Source organism: Pygocentrus nattereri, chromosome 2, assembly GCF_015220715.1.
Source record: "Pygocentrus nattereri isolate fPygNat1 chromosome 2, fPygNat1.pri, whole genome shotgun sequence".
NCBI lineage: Eukaryota > Metazoa > Chordata > Actinopteri > Characiformes > Serrasalmidae > Pygocentrus > Pygocentrus nattereri.
In genome coordinates this window covers 30,090,680-30,103,997 of record NC_051212.1, presented here as the reverse complement: position 1 = coordinate 30,103,997, position 13,318 = coordinate 30,090,680, and the positions used below count along the sequence as shown (strand labels likewise).

At 38.6% G+C, this 13,318-nt stretch overlaps 1 protein-coding gene across 3 annotated transcripts in view; it reads left to right on the top strand.

Annotated features, from left to right (window-relative positions):
- The window catches only part of dennd4c (DENN/MADD domain containing 4C), a 60,557-nt gene that overhangs the window by 26,765 nt on the left and 20,474 nt on the right, over window positions 1-13,318 (top strand). For all 3 annotated transcript variants that reach the window (XM_017712558.2, XM_017712559.2, XM_017712560.2), the window contains 13 exons: window positions 798-1,050; window positions 1,524-1,593; window positions 4,628-4,797; window positions 5,160-5,401; window positions 5,616-5,682; window positions 5,922-5,980; window positions 6,660-6,804; window positions 8,161-8,336; window positions 8,469-8,569; window positions 8,942-9,163; window positions 11,534-11,679; window positions 11,942-11,980; window positions 12,612-12,742. In XM_017712558.2, the coding sequence (XP_017568047.1) occupies window positions 798-1,050; window positions 1,524-1,593; window positions 4,628-4,797; window positions 5,160-5,401; window positions 5,616-5,682; window positions 5,922-5,980; window positions 6,660-6,804; window positions 8,161-8,336; window positions 8,469-8,569; window positions 8,942-9,163; window positions 11,534-11,679; window positions 11,942-11,980; window positions 12,612-12,742 (1,821 nt within the window). The remainder of the gene's footprint in view (window positions 1-797; window positions 1,051-1,523; window positions 1,594-4,627; window positions 4,798-5,159; window positions 5,402-5,615; window positions 5,683-5,921; window positions 5,981-6,659; window positions 6,805-8,160; window positions 8,337-8,468; window positions 8,570-8,941; window positions 9,164-11,533; window positions 11,680-11,941; window positions 11,981-12,611; window positions 12,743-13,318) is intronic.

Below are 13,318 nucleotides of genomic sequence, written 5' to 3'. Positions count from 1 at the left end.
AATTTCAAGTGACTAAGAGATTTTATGGATGGGATTAATGTAAACGTGGTCAGTTTTTCGTTTGCTTTAAAGTTGGCCAACATTAATTCTCTGTAAAACTGTAATAGTTTATCTGGTAGACCCAGTTTATTTTTGAATGAAGAATGTTTTAAATGTGCTTCTCTGTGTGATTTTAGTCTGTTAGTGTTACAGGTGCTACCAGGTAGCATTTACTGAAAGTTTGACAGCCGTGGCAACAAATATGAATTCCATTAATATTGAAGGCAGAGCTTTATTGGAGTGTTGCACAAGATACCATCACATCTCTGATTCTCTTTGTGACAGTTTTGTATTTCAATAGGATGATGCATTGTTAAACCCCACTTGGTCTAGGATAATTGTGTCCTAGGCCTGTTAGTGGTGTTAAAATGTAATGAGGTCTGTATAAAAACTAGGATTGAGTATCGTAAAATTTGCAGATTGGACTACTTTTTGATTCCAAAACAGCCATGGTCCATACTAAAATAAATATTAATAAAAATTGATTTTGAGGAGCCTTCAGCACAAAAGAATAGGTTACATATTTATCCACATGAGATATAGTTTAGAGTACTGTTTGTTTTGTTAAAGAACAAAATTATGTTAAGTTAGCCAGCTAAATCTTGGTATTGATCCGGTTGCAATCTAACAAATAAAGTGCAGCAAACATGCTACGACTTTGTTAATAACAAGTTTGGTACAGTTATTAAGCAATGACAGTGACTTGCTTCAAGATAAAATACTGGTGGTATCATATTCACTGTGTCCTTGTCTCTTAGAGTGCTGTATGAGGGGAAGGACCGGCTGATCCAGGGTTGTGAAGTGATCCAGGCCACGCCGTACGGCCGCTGCGCTAACGTTAACAACAGTTCAGCCACGTCTCACCGCATTTTCATCACCTTCCGCCGTTCACCACCAGTCCAGCCACAGAACTCCTTGGCAGTCACAGATATATGTGTCATAGTCGCAAGCAAAGGAGAGATTCCTCCGCACACTTTCCTCAAGGTGGACAAGAACCTCAATTGTGGCATGGTGAGTCCAAAGTACTATGCAAAAGTCAGAGACTACACTCAATTTGTTTAATTTCTAGTCAAAATAGCCACTAAGCACAATTTATTCGTTTTGCAGCATCAGGACAGAAAAGCAGAAAACATTTTTAACATCTTTATTACTCCTCCAAATCTCTTCAGGAGACTTTCTGTTTTTCAAAGAATTCTGTGTTGATATTTTTCCATAACTTCAAAGTTTTCTACTTTTTACAAAGTAATCCAAAATGCATTCAGTGATGTTGAGCTCTGGAGTGGTCAGTTCATTTATTTGAGGGCACCAGCAGTTTCTTAATACATTTTTGAACTGCAGATTTGAATACTACTATGTTTGCCACTTACTGTCCTTTGACTTGGCTCTTCCTTGTGCGAGTTAATTATCTTATATCTAATCTCCTCAGAAATATTCTAAGACAAGTTCACCAGAAATTAAAAACTTAATCCTCTGTTCATTTACAGTGGGGGTCAAGTGTGTTCCTGTGTTATAAAAAGTCAGTGTCTGCCTCCAACGCTATTGCCTATAAAGCAGGTGAGTCTCTTTCTCTCTCTGTCTCTATCTTACTGTCTTTCACTAATACAGTCCGCCTTTCCCTCTTTTCCCACATTGACACGTTTATTTTTCTATTCGTTGTTCTGATCCCCAGTGATCAACACTGAACTCTCGTAACCCAGCCCGTCTTGACAGATAAGACGGAACTCTAAATGTCAATTGTGTTATCATGAGTTTGCACAGTAAGTGACACCCTGTCAGCCCCTCCTTCTTAGAAAACTAAGATCAAGGTGCTGATCAGAGACAGAGATGAAATTCATTAAGCCTAGGAATTATAGGACTGGGAATCAAGCTCAAACATAAAGGCAAAGCCTTCATTTTCTCATAGTGAATCCGTGCAGAATTTCTGTTTATTAAAGCAAATTGGCAGCCGCAGGATCACACTGATGAAATAAAGGAAGATTTTACATGCTCTTGAAGAAATACCTGAGGACGGGCGTCTCTGAGCTTTTGCTTGGCCTTGTGAGTCATCAGCCGAAAGAAACGTCTGACCTTAATGTTGTAAAGAGCAAGGGAGACTGCGGACAGTCTGTACAGCACATGAAATGAGCCTTAAGGCTTGTGTATAGGTTATGTTTTTGAAGGTGCTGTATTCTTGACTTGCACAATGCTTCAGTGAATTGCATTCATCATTTTGAAACTCAACACAATAGAGAATACCTTGTGTTGACCTCCATCCCTCTCGTAAAATGCTTTTTACGGGGTAACGTGCAACTGATAGAGTCCGGAAAATGTAAAAATTATCAATGTTTATAGTTTCCCTCTATCCTGGTAGCCCAGTCAGTGCCGCTCATTTGATATTTTGCTTTAAAAAAAAATTTTGTTTATCCAACTGTACATGACTGTACATGAGCTGATGTAACGGTCATGCCCTTTCACAGTAATTTAACATGGTTAATTTTCTAAGAGCAGTCAGCTAAAGCTTTTTATCTCCACACTGCCTCACTTCCTGTCAATTGATAGGACTTGTTAAAAGTCAAAGGGCAGGACTTCCTGACACTTGTCTTACACAGTGTCAAATACCTGAACTTAGCCTTTAAGTTCTGCTTGACTGAAATACAAAAATGTTACTAATTCTAGCATTACGTTTTTATTTGTTTATAGCGCTTACATTTTTTTTTTTTTTTTTTTTGTGGACCAGTTGACTGTAGCCTGTTGGGAATGTAAAACGCACACATGTTCAGTCTGTTTGAGTTTTCGTCATATTGTTCAGTGCAGTGGGCAGTGTGATGTTATCATTGTCAAACAAAATCTCAGTACACTTTTAGGAGTCTATTGTAGTTACGGCAGTGCATGCATGCCCACTTGGTGAGAGATTGAAAGTAGTAAAACTAGTATCTTTATTTATTTATTTTTCTTTTTTTTTTTACTTTATTTAATTTTTTTTTCTTCTTCTCAGAGTGCAGTTCAAATTGGTAAGCACTTTTTATTAGGTGTTTATTATGGTTTTATTATGCAGATGTGGATGATTCTGAATCGATTCATGAATGGCAAAAATACATTTTCTAAATTAATTTATAACGTAATGTTGACAATGCAAAGGATGGAACTTGGAAGTGCAGTGCCTGGACAGTCTGTGGTGGCACATAACAAAAACACAACTGGATGAGCGACAAATCTGACAGGCACCCTCTGCAAAAAAGCTTGGTTAGATCAGGAGTCACAACTCATATGTTAAGATGTTAACCACCTTGGGAGCAGCAACATTTTATGTCCATTACGTCTTAGTATGTGGTAAAGTAATAGTATAGGCTAAAAAAATATAAGCAAAAATGCAGATTTACTTAGCTGTAGGCTTTAGCTATAGCCGCTTTCCTCCCATCTCCGCCAGAAAAATTTTCCTCAAAAGTTGAATAGTTTCTTATAAAATGTCTCAACATTTGACTTTCACGAGGCATAAGTCAGCTTCTTATTTGCCGGATTCTTGTTCAGATTTTTTTCATTCCACCTTAAATTCTGCCTGAAGTGCCAGAATATAAATGCGGCACCATTTAAGGTGGACGAGGAAAATTTGAAAGAGAAGATGACTTCATCTTCACAACTTTTTAGTGTTTGACAGTCTCTTGATGCAGGTTTAACGTACCAGGAAATCAACTGCGGTGCTTATTCGCATTCATAAGTCCATTTCTCTTAAATCTCTCTTTGCCTGTTTGTTAGCTATTAGCTAGGTGAGACTGTCTGCATTTCTGTGTGACCTGCAGTCTGCATGCCAGGGGACAAGGTACCTAAATAAGAGCCATACGATATGCAAGTTACGTCACACTAAACTAAATATTTTGGAAATGTCATGAGAAACCATATTACGTTTCCACCCGTTTTCATACCGGTTGTAATTGGTACCAACCAGAGGACCGTGGAGCAAGCGATGTCAAAGCTTCCCCCTAATTTGGAAGCAAATTACAAATTCTATCGCGGCTTTTATTGCCAAGGATTTGCGTCTGTTCTCAGTCATTGAGAACCAGAGCTTTCGCACTATGTTGCACAGCCAAGATGCAACATCCTGTCTCAGATATTGTACTGACACAGCGACCACCCCACTTCTACCACAACACTAATCGATTTGTGTGGTGCCAAGAGATTCTCACCCCTACTGGGTTTATGATAATAATGAAAAAATGTGACTGAAGTGTGACTTATTCTTGTTCATGTGTTCATTGCTTAGTTGTTTCACATTTACATATCAAATAAGTGCAACTATAGCAGTGCAATTTGTGTCTGTGTGTGTGTGTGCACCACCCAGTTCATAGGAACTATGAAACTATCTTCTAACCAAATAAAGAGTAGGTGAAATGTGCAGGGTGCTGACATTAAAATTAAACATACATAAATAATCTTCAGTACCCTCCTTGTTTCTGCCGTTGCCCCATGATAAGCTCAAATACTTTCTTCTACACTTGAAGATTGATATGTTCAGAGGAAAGTGATACTGTTTACATGTTTCTGTGCCAGGATAGCTGTCAAATTCAAAATACAAACTGTTCTGACAGGCTGTTTTCGCTTCTCCCCACTCCAGGTTTAATCTTCCGCTACCCAGAGGAAGATTATGAGTCCTTTCCCCTCTCAGAGTCAGTGCCTCTATTCTGCCTTCCTATGGGGGCCAAGATAGAGTCCTGGGCACCCAATACACGCTACCCCTTACCAGTCTTCTCTACTTTTGTCCTGACCAATTCCTCAGGGGAAAAGGTAAAGTAAAAGTCCCTCCCCAAGAAATCATCTCATAAAACAAGGTTTAAGAGGTTTCTCATTAGCATTCTGTCACCTTCTAGAACATTTGTGCATTTTTTTGCATAATTTCTGTCTTTTATTGGACAATTTGCATTTAATTGTCAAGTAATTGTACTAGCAAATTAAATTCCTTTTTGAAGCGTTTTTATCAGCCAAGAAACTAATTCTCATTGGAAAATATATTAGCTGCGTTCTCAAGTTTACATCTCTACCAAAGCTTTCCAAACTTCTACCAAGACTTCTAACACCATTTCAGGCCTCAACCAAGACCTCCTTAAACCTTTCAGAAAACTGAACTATACGCTTAATCTCTACTTTAGGTCTATGGTGCAGCCGTCCAGTTCTATGAGCTCTACCCAGTAGAGAACCTGAGTGAGAAGCAGAAGATCCAGCTTGGGCTTCTCACTGCTGTGGACAAGAAGCCCATTCTCGACCGCACAGTCAACACCAACAAGTGCATCTGTCTGCTGTCGCGATGGCCCTTCTTCAAGGCCTTCAAAGATTTTCTCATGTTCCTCTACAGGCTTTCAGCCAACAGTGTCAATCCCCTCCCCATTGAGAAGTAAGAGAGCGTAACAGTGTACATGATTTAGGGTTTGATTTAGTATAGGGTTTATAACTAGGTTAAACAGGTTGTGCAGCAAGAGAAATTACTGTCGTTGTGATTGCAGTACTGGTTTTAGTTGAGGATATTGCTGTGCCTCTTCTTATTCGGCTTTATATGTTTTGTTTTGTTTTTTTTTGTTTTGTTTTTGTTTTCCTTTCCCTGGTTTTAGGCACATTTCCCACTTCATGCATAACGTGCCCTTCCCTTCACCACAGAGGCCCAGAATAATGGTCCAGGTATGGATACAAATATCACTTTATTCCTAATAGTTGACAGTATGGAATTCTTGCTTTAAATTCTGGCTTTAAAGGCCCCTTACTGTGGAAACCACGTAGGGTTTATATTAACTAATTTGAGCCTTTTTGCCGTTCAGTAAGATGGTATATGCAAAGTGGGAGAATGATGTTGGATTTAGAATTTCAGTCAGTTTTATGTTTGAAAACATGTTAAGCCTATTTGTTCCCCCATACCTCAGACTTCGGCACATGAAAGCATAATGTTGTCGCAACCTGTCTCCACACCTTTACCACTAAGGTAAGCTTGCATTTATGTTATTGAATTTTTCTCTAAATCTGTTTCTAACCTTCATTTATATAAAATAAAGCTTTTTTCTAAATGTGAACATTTTTGAATTTCGCCTGCCCACTCCAAAGTTTTCCATTTTTTTGGTGTAGCTTAATGCAAAACACATCCAATCATCTGTCAGCCTAAGAGCATTTTTATGAGCTTGACGGCTCCCAATCTGTTTTTTTTTTTTTTTTTTTCTTTTCTTTGTAAATCATCAGTGCCAGGAAATTAATAACATGTCAGATACTGCTTATCTAATACGGCAAAGTGAAAAAACATCAGTTTACAGTACATTTTGGATGAGAGATCCCGAGATTAGAGAAGGGTTTTGATGGCTCCATGCATCCTCTAATGTGGGGTTTCTGCCCATTTTTTTTCTAGAAATGTGTTGTGTGTCTCAATAATGAAACACAAGGGACAAAATATCCACTTCCCAGCGGTTTGTATATGTGGCGATGTTAGTTTAGTGCTATCACTAGTTGTTTGATGCTGTGGTCTGTCTTGGATCACTTAAAAGAGGTGATTGCCTAAGATATCAAGTGTTTTCTTTACCTCATGTAAAGTAGTGTCTTCTTGGCAGCTTAAAATCTCCCAGACTCCCCCTCTCTCTCATCATCTCAATTCTTCTCACTCCTGTCCAACACAGCGGGGCAGACTATAGCACTCTGCTGAAGAACTTGGGCCCAGAAAACTGTGCCACACTGCTGCACTTTGTTCTGCTGGAGAGCAAGATCCTTCTCCACTCCCTCAGACCAGACGTACTGACTGGGGTAGCTGAGGCTGTGGTGGCGGTGAGGTTTCTTTTTGTATTTTTTTTTGTTGGGGTTATTTGCTTGGTGTTTCGATTGTGGAAATTGCAATGCTGATATTGTAGAGGGTTTGTAATATGCATATGTGAGCCCTTTAACTAGTCACAGTGTTTATAATGAGGTATGCTGTGAACACCTTATCCAGTTGACCATTAAGTAATAATTAACATACCTCTCAGCCAAACAAAGCTATCTTTAAGTGCTGTCTACCTCCATCAGGTGAAGGAAACATTCAGACAAAACTCCTCAGAACCTAGTGTAAGATGAAAAAGGTTTTATTTCATTTGTGAAGTTGGAAATGTTTTGGATTAAGCTGTGTGGAAGAGCACACTCATATCCAGTATTAAAACTGTCACACAGCATTTGCAGCTTGAAGTGTTTACCTTACCAACTGTCAGACACTTTTTGGGGGTGTTGCTTTATTAAGCTCAGATTCACCTGTCCAGGTGAAGTTCTGGTTCTCTATAAAGTAATGTAAAAACCTCTCACTAATTTCACCTCCATCTTATATCAACACTGATTTTAGTGTGTGGGTGTGGATGTGATGCCAGAAGTAACATGTCACATTTTAACACTGAAAGCTTAATGAGAGGAAAAATGAAAAATGACTCACTTCGTTGTAATGTAAATTCAAGGTTAACCAGCAGGACTAAGGTAACCAAAACATTGTCTAGGTTACCGTATTTAGCACATACTATTATGACGACAAACAATAACATTACACAACAATGCTAAGCCTAGTTAGTTAGCTAAGTTAACAATCCTTTTTGATCAAAAATGTTTGCAAAGGCTATTCCCGTCGCCATTCACAGTAACACTTTTTTTTTTACACTGAAAACATGGTTACATATATAGTTTTGCTTTAAATCGGGCTACATTTATGTTCTGCTTTGAACATCTTGTAATGCTGGGTTATTTCTACATAATGAAGTGATTTCAGATGTACTGCTCTGACTGTATCTTTTTGTGCTGCTGGACTTATTAGTCTGTTAGCTCAAGTGCTACGGGTGCCACCAGCTGAAATTTAAATGAATATAGCAACAATTACTAAAGGAGGTGGGACACATCAGAATTTTGCAGACAATCAATTACGATTACTGAACAGTGTTTTTATGGTTTGTTTTTAATGAATCAAATAAAGTAAATAATTTTTATCAAAATAATGTAGGCTGATCTAACTATGCCACAGTTTTGATTTTACCTGTGTTTTTAATAAATTGCAAGGCATATTGCAATCCCAGTATTCATTTTTACATAATCACGGTGCTATAGTGCAATAAAACTTTCCATACTGTCTGCTGAGGAAAGTCATATTCTTTCATGCCTTTCTCCCTTCAGATGATCTTTCCTTTCCAGTGGCAGTGTCCCTATATTCCTCTGTGTCCCCTCTCCCTGGCTGGGGTCTTGAATGCCCCCTGTCCTTTCATTGTGGGTGTGGACTCCAGATACTTTGACCTTTATGACCCCCCTCCAGATGTGGTTTGTGTGGACCTGGACACCACCACTATCTACCTGTGAGCTCTTACAAAACCTCATGAAACGTTTTTTTTTTGTATATATACCATAGTTTTAAATCTACTATGATTGCCAAAACCGTATGTTATTCTTGAACTGTACCCTTTTGTGTTGCTTTAATCTTCTGGTAGGTCTGATGAGAAGAGGCACTGTAGCTGGAAGAATCTCCCGAAGAAGCCCTGCAAAAGCCTCATAAATGCTCTGGTCAACCTTCACCACCAGCTCACCATTGGTACGAATCCCTGTGATTCTTGATTCAGCCCAAAGGACGTTGAACGTATTTATATCACTGAATAAGAACTAGTTTATGTTGTTATCTGAGTTTATAAGTCTCACCGCAGCCTGAAATGTGTGAAAACTTTTACAGTCTTTGTCAATATGACCCTGAAATTGACCGTTATTTAATTATGTACAAACTCCTATTTAAACATCTCTTTTACTTAAGCAAGGAGATTCTGAATGTAGGAAATAGGTGGATATGATTTTAGGATTGCAATAATCTTGTATACTCTAGCTGCAGACCTTTTAATCAGTGAAGCTGTTAAATCAGATTGGCTTATACTCACTTAAATTACTCCCTATGTTTGCATGTTCTTGACCACAGTGCGGCAGAATGCTCCAGAAAACTCTGGAGCAGTAGAGATGACCCCCATTGAGGCTGACTTCTCATGGGTAAATAAGATGGCTGGGCTGGAGATGGAAGTCCAGGAAGCTTTCCTGCACTTCATGGCCTCTATACTAAAGGGCTACCGCAGCTACCTCAAACCCATCACCCAGGCGCCCTCAGAGAAGGCCACAGCTGCTGACTCTCTCTATGACCTGCAGGGTAATTCTACCATAACACACCATATCTGCCCGTGTGTTTGCATATGGCCTGCCTCTCTGACCTAAAAGACAAGAGGGTATTTGGTTAATCAATGATTAGTTTATTGAGTCACTGTTGGTCTTAATATTTCTCTTCTCTCTGAAGGAAGGAAGAAACCACTGGATAAGAACTTTGTAGTTATTACAGTTAATGTCTCTGTTTTACAGAAGTGCATACATTGGGTTGCTAGTTTATTAGGTACACCTTCATTACTGTTCAAAGCAGAAAAGTACATAGAAGCATTCACAACTAAAAAGTACATTTTCAGAATTTAGTGTGTCACAACTTTGCCTTTATTTCAGCTTCCATTCTTTTTGGGAGACCTGCTTTGTTTTTCAAAAAGTTCTACAGGGGTATTTTTCCATACCTTCAAAGCTCAGTCTTAGAAGTGGGTTGGATTTTCTGCTCCCTATGATCCCAGTAGACACATTTACAAATTTAATCCATTTATTTGTACCAGTCAGTCCATAAAACCTCACTTGGCATCTCAAATGCCTAGTTTTAATGTGCTAGTGCACACTTTACCCACAATTGCCATTTTATCAGATACGCCCAGCATATAAGGGACACTTTGCAGGGGTACTTTTACGGTTACTGACTGTACCCCATCTGTTACTCCACAATTAATCCATTAGTGCAAAGGGACCACCAGACCACCACTAACCATTGTGTGTTCAAGGGTACAATGTATCTAATAGACACTGGCAATTCAGTATATTTAGAAGTTAACCAATTGAGGTAAAGAACATTTACTTTTAGTAGTAGTTCTCCAGCCCCAATTCCAAAATAGTTGGGATGCTGTGTGAAATGTATATAAATGTAAATAAAAACAATGCAGTGATTTGCAAATCTCATAGATCCATATAGATCCATATTTTATTCACAGTAGAACATAGAACACATCAGATGTTGAAGCTGAGACATTTTACCATTTTTATGAATAACTATTTTTGATAATGATAGCAGCAAACAAGTTTGGACCAGGGCATCAAAAGACAGGAAAAATAAGTGGTACTAATTTAAAAAAAAAAAAAAAAAACACTAAGAGAAATTTGCAACTGACTCACATGACCGAGTATAAAAAGCATTTTAGATGAGCAGAGGTTCACCAATCTGTGAAAAACTGCCTGAAAATTGTGGAACAATTTCAGAAAAAATTTCCTCAACAAAATTGTGAAGACTTTCGATATCCCACCATCACACCACCATAGCAAAAGATTCAGAGAATCTGGAGAAATTCCTGGACGCAAGGAACAAGGCTGATTGTCAGTATTGGATTCTCGTGATCTTCGGGCCCTCAGGAGGCACTGCATTAAAAACAGGCACGATTCTGTACTGGAAATCACTGCATGGTTTCAGAAACGGTTTCAGAAATCTCTGTCTGTGAAAATAGTTCACGCTGTGATCCACAAGTGCAAGTTAAGGCTGTATCATGCAAAGAAAAAGCCATACGTCAACACGATCCAGAAACGTCACCGTCTTCTCTGGGCCAAATCTCATTTAAGATGCACTGAGGCAAATGGAAAAGTGTCATGTGGTCCAATTATTCAAAATTTGAGATTCTTTTTAGAAATGATGGACACTGCATCCTCTACACTAAAGACCACCAGGCTTTTTATTAGCACACAGTTCAAAAGCCAGCATCCGTGATGGTATGGGGGAACCTTAATGCGCACACAGCATGAGTGTTTTGTATATCTGTGAAGGCACCATTAATATGGAACACACAGGTTTTGGCAACATATGCTGCCATCCAGACAGCATCTTTTTCAGGGAAGGCCTTTCATATTTCAGAAAGACAATGCTAAACCACATACTGTATCTATCATAACAGAAGAAGAGCTTCACTGAAGAAGAGCCCGTTCACCAATAGAAAACATTTGGCACATAATGAAATGAAAAATCCAGCAGGACTGTTGAGCAGTTAGAATCCTACATCAGACAAGAATGGGACAACATTCCTCTCAAACTCCAGCAATTAATCACCTCACTTCCCAGACATTTACATACTGTTAAAAGAAGGGAGGTAGATACAGCACTGTCCCAACTTTTTTGAGATGCTTTGCTGCCATCAAGTTCTAAATGAGTCAATGTTTTTGTCTCACTTTCAACATCTAATATTTGTTCTTTGTCCTATTGTAAGTAAAATGCCAGTCTATGAGATTTGCAGATCATTGTGCTTTGTTTTTTCATTTACATTTATAAAAATTTTACACAGCATCCAAACTTTTTTGGATTTGGGATTGTACAATGCTATCTCTTGCCCACCAGTGTTTGTAAAAAGAAATGAGCTCAATGGAAAAATGTGTTGTGGCTTTTTGTGCCCTGCAGGCTTCTTGAAGAGTAGAGACCGCGCTCACCAGAAATTCTACTCCCAGCTCACCAAAACCCAGATATTTATTCGCTTCATCGAGGAATGCACTTTTGTCAGTGACAAAGACACAGGCCTGGCCTTTTTTGACTACTGCATCGAAAAGGTACACACACATGCATCTCTAATAAAGCGTTAAAAACAGTTCTGTTGTTGCCTCTGGCAGGAAACCAAAAACTTTCACCTTCAAAATGAACCTACACATCTCCCCTCTGTGAACTGTTTTGAGATACTTTTATGGTTCTAGTAAAATAATCGTTTTTTTTTTTTTTCCTAAGCCATAATACATAACTTCATTCCCACTGGGAGGAACAAAGGAAACAGAGTTTCCTATGATTGAGTTTGTTCCTTTCTCGCCTCTTTCACAGCTCTTCCCGTCTGATAAAGGAACAGACAAGGGCACAAAGGTGAGCCTTATTTTCCCTGGAACCTTTTCAGCATAGCGTGGCTCTGTCATTATGATCATCAGAACTGGCTGTTATGCTAAATTTCAGCAGTGGAAAAAGTGTTAGGGTGAGACTAGGGGCATAAACCTTGATGAGCGCAGATGGAGGTGAGAATAGAAAATGCCCTCAGAGCTGAACTGAGAGCAGTTTTACTAGGCCTGTGAAGTCTAGGATTAAGATTCTCACTAATGTAGCAGGCTCTAGATCAGCCATTCAGGAAAGTAAAGCACAGATGGCTGTTGCTGTTCATATGCAGTGCCATCGGTTTAATGGAGTAAATAATTAACTCTGCCATCTGCTGTTGGGTACATTGGCACATTGTTAATCTAAACACGTTGAGCCATAACAGAAGTGGAAAGTCCCTGTAAGTTTTTGGGAATAAGGGGGATGTTGTGACCAGTGGTTTTATAAGCCAGTGTGTGAAAGTCATTATCTTTTGAAAATGAAAGTCTACATTGAGCTTTAGCTGGGCTTTTTTAACTCTAAAAGCAGAAGTACCTTTTCTAATCCTTTTAATGTAGGACATTTTTCATGAAGGCAGTGACATAAAGGAAGGTTTGATGAATTGATGGTATTTATGGTGACTCTGCAGGTTGAAGGTGAGTGGTCAGAGGATGCAAAGCTGCTGGAGCTAGATGAGTCTCAGAAGAGTGAGCATACTGTTTTCATCATGCCCCCGGAACCACCACCTGACGATGGCTCAGAACCTCCTCCAAAATACAGGTGAGGTCTAATATCTATGCTTGCATTCACAAGTTTGGGTACCCCTTAAAAGTTACATATGTATGTTGTTTTTTTTGTTTTTTTTTTGTGAAAAGAAGTAAACAACTTTCTCATTAAAACTATTTAAAAAATAGCAATTGGTGAAAAGAACACCTTGTCAGCTGTAAAGCACAGGGGGTAGTTCTGTTGCAATTATGCTGCAGTCGGGCCTGAGGGGGGCATTCCAAAAGCTTCAGCTTATGTTTCTTATTAGGTCATAATTGATGTTTATATATATATATATATATATATATATATATATATATATATATATATATATATATATATATATATATATATATATATATATATATATATATATATATATATATATATATATACTGTTCCTCCCTGTTTGCCTCTTTCCAGCTTCCATTTCTTGGCTTTGCCACATGTACTTTCAGAATTTGGTAATATTTAGTGGAATTCATTATTCCATCTACTTACACCCTCAAATATAAAGCTGAAGTGTATTAATTTTAGCAGGAGCAAAAGTGTGTGGGTGTGTGTGTGTGTGTGTCATTGCAGTATTGTAAT